At 39.7% G+C, this 7,858-nt stretch overlaps 1 protein-coding gene across 1 annotated transcript in view; it reads left to right on the forward strand.

The window, feature by feature from the left end:
• The window catches only part of LOC106870271 (ATP-dependent DNA/RNA helicase DHX36), a 19,861-nt gene extending 12,639 nt beyond the window's left edge, over positions 1-7,222 (forward strand). Inside the window, exons 17-27 of the mRNA XM_052976659.1 lie at positions 430-614; positions 1,516-1,633; positions 2,241-2,339; positions 2,858-3,031; positions 3,389-3,475; positions 4,303-4,380; positions 4,493-4,592; positions 5,052-5,136; positions 5,803-5,926; positions 6,650-6,724; positions 7,016-7,222. Of these exons, the coding sequence (XP_052832619.1) occupies positions 430-614; positions 1,516-1,633; positions 2,241-2,339; positions 2,858-3,031; positions 3,389-3,475; positions 4,303-4,380; positions 4,493-4,592; positions 5,052-5,136; positions 5,803-5,926; positions 6,650-6,724; positions 7,016-7,147 (1,257 nt within the window). The 3' untranslated portion in view covers positions 7,148-7,222. The remainder of the gene's footprint in view (positions 1-429; positions 615-1,515; positions 1,634-2,240; positions 2,340-2,857; positions 3,032-3,388; positions 3,476-4,302; positions 4,381-4,492; positions 4,593-5,051; positions 5,137-5,802; positions 5,927-6,649; positions 6,725-7,015) is intronic.
• Positions 7,223-7,858: the final 636 nt, after the last annotated feature.

The raw sequence follows: 7,858 nt of genomic DNA on the forward strand, positions 1-7,858 counted from the left end.
GACTGTGGCCATGCTGGAGCACCGCCTTTAGTCGAGCAAATCGACCCCAGGACTTATTCTTTGGAAGCCTAGTACTTATTCTATCAGTCTCTTTTTGCCGAACCGCTAAGTTACGGGGATGTAAACACACCAGCATCGGTTATCAAGCGATGTTGGGGGGACAAACACAGACACACACACACACACATATATATATACATACACATATATATGACTGGCTTCTTTCAGTTTCTGTCTACCAAATCCACTCACAAGGCTTTGGTCAGCCCAAGGCTATAGTAGAAGACACTTGCCCAAGGTGCCACGCAGTGGGACTGAACCCAGAACCATGTTGGTTGGTAAGCAAGCTACTTACCACACAGCCACTCCTGCATCTCAAAATCTTTTTCTTGTATTCTTCTGTGTATAAGAAATAAAAATAAATAAAACCAAGCCATTTTCTCTTCTCTTCCTCTCTTTTTATTCCTCAGTATTACTATTGATGATGTTGTTTATGTCATCGATTGCGGCAAAATCAAAGTGAAACATTTTGAACCAGAGAAAAATCTAACGTCGCTTGAACCCCAACTGGTGTCCAAAGCAAATGCTAAACAGCGCCGGGGACGAGCAGGCAGGTAAGTAGAGGTTTCTTGCATCAGTATTAATAATGATAATGAGGGCAAATGGCTCAGTGGTCAGGGTGTTGCACTCGTGATCTAGCGATTGTGATTTCAATTCCTAGCATTGTGTTCTTGAGCAAAACCCTTCATTTCACATTGCTCTGCGATACATCGACATCTGATGCGTGGCACACCGTGCCTCTGTTCAGGCAAGATCGATTTGATGGAAAGAGCGAGGTAATGTGCCGCACGAACACTTGATTGCTACAAACAAATCCTTTGTGCTGGTCGTTCGGTAAAAGCTGAACGCTCATGTGTCATCAACAGGAGAATCTGCCATTGTCGTCATCATTGCCGCCGCCATCGCCACTGCTGATGGTGCTGCTGCTGCTGTTTTGTCTTGCATCCTTTCAGGGTTGATTAAATAAATACCAGTCAAGTTCTGGAGTTGATATGAATGACTAGCACCCCCACCCCCCCAAAATCTCAGTCCTTTGTACCTATAGCAGAAAGGATTATCATTAAAATGGTAAGCCAGAAGAATTGTTATCATGTTGGCCAAAGTGCTTAGCAGTATTTCTTCCGGATCTATATGTAATGCGTTCAAATCCCTCTCAGGTCAACTTTACATTCCATCCCCTCGAGGTTGGACTCATTTTGTTTTTTTTTTATTGTCTCCTACTCTAAATGAAAGCTTGTCTTTCATACCATGTATACACACCAGCCCTTAAAATTCCCTTAGGCCTCAAGAAGCTGCATTCTATCTAAAAGTTGTTTTTCAGGTGTCGATCACAGGAAATTTAGAAATGTTTTTTGTGGTAGGGGTGGTGTTTTTATGCTACATGTTGGTCCTTTTGAACAATTATTGATTGCAGAATTTTCCCTTGTTTTATGTTTTTCTTGGTTCCACTGGAAGAGTGCAGCCAGGTGAGTGTTATCACCTGTATTCCACATTTACTGAGTCAATACTGGATGACTATCTCCTACCTGAAATGTTGAGAACACGGCTAGAGGAACTCTGCTTACAAATTAAGGTAAGACATGTAAAGGTGTAATCTACCTTAGGATTTTAGATTAACGAAGCAAAACTGTTGAGCAGATAAGGTTGGGGAATTAAGTTCTGCTCTTTTGGCATGGATTCTATGGCTGTAAAGAACCTCTGCTTACAAATTAACTCGTTTGATACCAACCTACTTGAGACTATCCCTGGTTAGTGATCTTAATTAAAACCTTCCATCAAAAAATATTAATTTATGTTCCAAATACCAGTTCAACCATTTAGCATTTAAACCTGTTGTATCTGGCCCAAATAGGCTACCTGTTTTATGTTCTAACCAGCCAGATCCAGCCTATCACACCTGTCCTTCAATGTCATTATAGAATATACAATCGCATCAACAAAATATCATAGTGGTTTCGCACCATTATCATTGAAACCACTCAATCTTGGAGGTGCCAGTGCTGTTATTAAGCTACTGGGGAAAAAGCTAGCGAATGTATAGTGAGACAGAAACAAACAAGACATTATATAAATACAACAGATGAAGAATTATGCATATGCCTTGTGCCAAAATTTGAAACCATTATTGTTATTATTATTATCATTGTTGTTGTAATTATTTTTATTATTCTTTTTGCCAGTTATTGAAGTTGGGAAAAATTATTCCATTTGTGGAGAAAGCAATCCAGACTCCATCATTACAAGCATTAAACTCAGCCATCAAAATCTTACAAGACCTGGTAAGTTGCTGTAGTTCCAACCGTTATCATTAACATCATCATCATCATTCTCTCTTTTACTTCCTTTTCTATTTGAAACAATATAATCAGTCTGGTTCACATTCCTATCTGGCACCACCACTCTTTCTCTTTCCCTTCCGTTTGCTCCCTTCCCTTAACCCAGGGCCCACGTGGCCCTTGGGGGGGTCCACATAAGATTTTGTTGTTAGAATTTATGTGCAATAAAAAGCTTATACTTCTCATCATCAACATTTAACGTCTGTAGTCCATGCTGGTATGGGTTGGACAGTTTGACCAGGGCTGGCCAGCTGTAATGCTGCACCAGACTCCCGTCTGATTTGGCCAAGTTTCTACAGCTGGTTGCCCTTCCTAACGCCATCCACTCCAAGTGTGTAATTTTTACATGCCACCAGCACAGGTGGTGGCATGTAAAATGATGATGAGTGACTGGTGATGGTGATGGTGGTGATATACATTTTTAAAAAAGTTTTATTACATAATGTTGTTTTATTTTGTAGAATGCTCTCGACCAGGATGAAAACCTCCTGCCTCTGGGTAAACACTTGGCCCGCATGCCTGTGGACCCACATTCCGGGAAGATGATCCTGTTTGGTGCCATGTTTTGTTGCCTCGACCCCATCCTCACGGTTGCCGCCAGCTTAAGCTTTAAAGACGCTTTTGTTGTCCCATTGGTAAGTTGATCTATGTTGACCCAGCCATTGTTATCCCACTGATAAACCCATCAAAATTTGTGGGCCTGTGTCAGTGTGGCTTCAGGTTCAATTCCACTGTACATATATATAAACAAGTGTATACGAGAACATAGCTATGATATATTTTTTTACTTATTTCAGTCATTTGACTGCGACCATACTGGAGCATTGCCTTAAAGGGTATTTTTTTTTTTTAGTAGACTTACCCAAAGTTCCATGCAGTGGGACTGAACCCAGGACCATGTGGTTGGGAAGCAAGCTACTTACCACACAGCCACATCTGTTTTCTATATGTTTGTGTATTTATATTTATTTACGTTTTTTTTTTTTTATTAGGGAAAGGAAAAAGCAGCGGATCAACAGCGGAAGATGTTGGCAGAAGGAAGCAAGAGCGACCACATTATGTTAATTAACGCATACAAGGTAACGCTGTGTGTGTGTGTGTATGTGTGTGTGTGTGTGTGTGTGGTATAGTAGAGTGGCGAAGATGTTAGGGGCTATAACAAAAATGGGGCTGCATACTTTAGAGTTCTTTGTCTTTGTAGGGTATATCTGGCATTTGAACCTGACACTATGAGGTTGCAAATCAAACTTGTTTAAACAACAACACCTGTTCTCTGCTTCCAAAGCATCAGAAGATATCAATTGATTGATTTGTGTGTGGGAAGAAATCACCAATCAGTTGATCTGTGTGTAAGAGGAAGTTGGGAAATATGAATAAAGAATTTCTTGCCAAAATGAAAGAAAAAGAAGAAAAATATTTCTTTTACTTTTCAAAAGAACAAAAAAAAAAAGTTTTTTCCCTTCAACCTCATCCCACCCCCTTACAACTCCCTCCCTTCTTCCTACTTGCTGACCACTTACTTTGTTTATGTCCAAGACTGACCGATTTTTCAATCAAGAATCAACAGGAAATTACCAAATGTAATCTTAATCAGATGTTGTTGTTGTTGTCGTCAATGTGTGTAACCCTAACCCTAACCCTAACCCTAACCCTATCCCTTCCAGTTGGCCCTGGTTGAAGAAGGCGGCCAATTAGCGGATGTGAGAACGTCTGATAGATTACTTGATGCTAATCATTCCGGCTAATGCTCTCCAAGTTCAAATCTTACTGAAGTCAGCTTTGTCTTTCACCCCTCCAGGGTCAATAAATAAAATACCAGGCCCATACTGGGGTTGTTTTCTTCCTTTTCTCTCTCATTCTTTTGTATGTATCTGTCTGTCTATCTTTCTCTCCATCTCTCTCTCAGGGCTGGAGAAAGTCTGTAGCTGCACGTTATGATTACTCCTACTGTCACCAGAACTTTCTCTCTTTCAACACACTTAAGGTAAGAACTCTTGTTTTTTTTTTTGTTTTTTTTTTACTAATTCCTCCTCTCAATGTATATATTTTGATGTAGTGTTTTATTTATTTTCCTTGTTTTTTTTTTTAATTTTTAGCTGCTGAAAGAGATGAAGGGTCAGTTTGCATCCTTGATCCATCAACTTGGCTTCATATCACAACCAAATCCATCAGAGAGAACTGCTAACAGAAATTCTGGTAGGCCCTTCCCCATTAGAACTTTGTATATATGTATATATGTATTCATTCGTTCGTTCGTTCATTCATTCATTTATTCAACATTTGCAGACGTTAATCCAGGCATGTTTTATCTCTCTCTCCATCTGTTTTCTTTCCTTATTCCTTTCTGTAGAAGAGCATAGGTTCGAAACATCAAAGACTCTCTCACTTTTCCTGAGCATCAAACAAATACACCTTGTTTGTTGTCCCCTCAACTTTTTCTGCCTTCTGATTATTTTTATACAATTTTGAACGATTATATGCATTCAATTTTTTTTCCACCTGGATTTACTGCAATGTTGGATTTTAACAACCTTATCGTTTATTGAGCTTTTAATTACTGTCGATTTAGTTTTTAATACATGAATTCTCTCTGCATCGATATAAAAATATGTGTGTGTGTGTTTATATCTGTGTGTGTTTTGTATTTTGTTTCAGATAACCTGGAGTTGATCAAAGCCATTATTTGTGCCGGTCTTTACCCAAACGTTGCCAAAGTACAGAAACCTTCAATGGGGAAAAGGTAAGTCAGTTCCACCACCATCTGATCTGGCAGAGTTTCTACAGCTGGATGCCCTTCATAACGCCAACCACTCCGAGAGTGGGGTTGTATGTAAAGTCGTTGCCCCAAATTTAATGTTTGTTCTATAACCAATGCTTCTTTATCTTTGTCTCTTTTATATTTGAGCCCTTATTTTGCAGTCCTATAAACCCTTTTCTTTCTGTAAAAGGAGACAAATATTATTTCTTGTTGTATATATTTACCTATATATATATGTATGTATCTATATGACGGACTCTCCCGTCAAAGATGACATACGAGCCTTTCAGCTTTTGCCGAACGCCCTGCACAAAAGATTTGTTTACAGGGATCGAATGTTATGGGCTGTACATTAGCTCAGTCTCTCCCTCCATCACATCGACGTTGCCTGAACAGCTGCATGGTGTACCATGTACCATGCATCGGGTGTGAAAGTGATCTCGGAGCAACGTGAAATGAAGTGTTTTGCTCAAGAACACCACACACCACCCATTCTAGGAATTGAAACCACGATCTTGCAATCATGAGTGCAACACCCTAACCACTAGGCCATGTGCCCTCTCACACATATATATCACACGCATGCACACACACACCCTTGTATAACCACTGTACACTGTGTGTGTCATCCTATGTTATGTTTTACAGACCCACCTTACTACAGACCAAGATAGAGAAGAGGGTCTCTCTCCACCCGAAATCTGTCAATTCCACGGAATCAGTGTTTGAATCAAAATGGTTGATTTACCACCAAATGTTGAAGACGTCGGGGGTGAGTAATGCCTTGTTGTTGTTGTTGTTGTATTTGTGTTGTGAGGTTGGGGTTATTAGGCTATGGTTGTTGAGATAACATTATTGAAGTGAGACAGTGGTGGGGGTGTTAAGGATGAAAGATGGTGATGGTGACAGCATGTCTGTGCAGAAGGGTGAAAGGAGTCAAATGGGCCTCGACAGAGCGCAAAGGGCCTTAGCTAAACATCACAAGGCATTTTGCCTGATCTGTCGATTCTGCCAATCCACCACCACATCATCAACATCATTGTTGTCATTGGGTCGGACAGAGTTTAGTGGGGTATATTTTCTACAGCTGGATGCTTTTACTGTAGCCAAACCTCACCTGTTTCCAAGCAAGTATTTCCCTACAGCCAGACATGTTCCTACAGAAAGGCCTCAAATTGCAGGAAAACAAGACATTACCACCAGTATCTAATACTTTATTTTATTGAACCCAAAAGGATGAAACATAAAGTTGACCCTGGCTAGATTTCAACACATAATGTAAAAAGGCTGTAGCAGCAGCAGTAGTAGTAGTAGTAGTACTAATAGTGGTGGTGGTGGTGGTGGTTGGAGTGGTAGAATGATGGTATTACTTCTTTTGTTTTTTTTTCTTTTTTGTTTGTTGTTATCTAGCTTTGTTTTTGGTTTTTTTTTTTATTTCTTTGTTAATTAGTTTTGTTAATTATGGAACTGTTGGTGTTAATTCTCTTTTTTGCAGATCTACCTCCATGATTGTACCATTATCTCACCCTACCCACTTCTATTCTTTGGTGGACCAATAGGCATCAAAAGGGTAAGTCTCTCTACTGTTGTCATGGCGATTGTGGTAGTCGTCGTGCTTATTGTTGCTATGGTGATTTTCTTGATGCGAATGGTTTTGTTGTCGTGACTGTTGAGAATCGGAGAGCCACAATGATGTAAAAAGACTCCTCATATTTGTCCCTAATAAGCATAACCCCCCCCCCACACACTCATTTCTTATAATCCTTGTAATTTCATGAACACATACACCACTACTGCCATCCAAGCATTTGAATTCTGTTCTTTGAGTCGATTCCTCATTCTTTCCGCCGTTTCCTTGCAGGATGGTGACCAAGACTGCATTACGGTGGATGAATGGATTGTTTTCCAGGCCTCTCCAAAGACAGCAGCTCTTGTGAAGGCAAGTATTTCTATCATCATCATCATCACCATCACGTATACGCAAGATTGCTAAGCATAATCATGTGGTTGAATGAGGAGCAGGGAGGATTACAGGTAAGATCACCGCCATCAATTTACCATGAGGAAAGTTTACCAAGAAAATATATCCTCAATATTTCGTTGTTGGATTTGGTTTGCAAGATTCTTTATGTGAGTTTGTGTATTGAAGCATATTTCGTTGTGTCTGGAGAGAGTCATTCTCTTTTAGTGCCTTATTATTTAACACACCCACCAGTAAAGTTTCCACTCATTTACTTATTTATTTTTCCTAAAAATTTTCGAACGGACAGAGTCAACGGCCATTGAAAAGATTGCAAGAGACAACAAAAATTAATCATTGCTAGGTAGGCATAATTAATTACATCATAGAGCACCTGACACTCACTCTGTCTCAAATTAGATATTTTAAATCTAATTTATCTGTTTATCTTTGCAAGTCACTTAGCACAGCAAAATGTAATATATTTATCAAATATATATATAAACATTATATTATGAATACTGTAAGAGGCACTGGTATGGCTGTGTGGTAAGAAGTTTGCTTCCCGACCACATGGTTCTGGGTTCACTCCCACTACATGGCAACTTGGGCAAGTGTCTTCTACTATAGCTCCAAAGCCTTGGTAGACAGAACTGTAAAAAGCCCACCGTGTGTGTGTGTGTGTGTGTGTGTGTGATTTTCTTTTGATATTGCATAACTGATTATCTCCCTTTTCGATCAGGA

This window comes from Octopus bimaculoides, chromosome 25 (assembly GCF_001194135.2).
Source record: "Octopus bimaculoides isolate UCB-OBI-ISO-001 chromosome 25, ASM119413v2, whole genome shotgun sequence".
Lineage (NCBI taxonomy): Eukaryota > Metazoa > Mollusca > Cephalopoda > Octopoda > Octopodidae > Octopus > Octopus bimaculoides.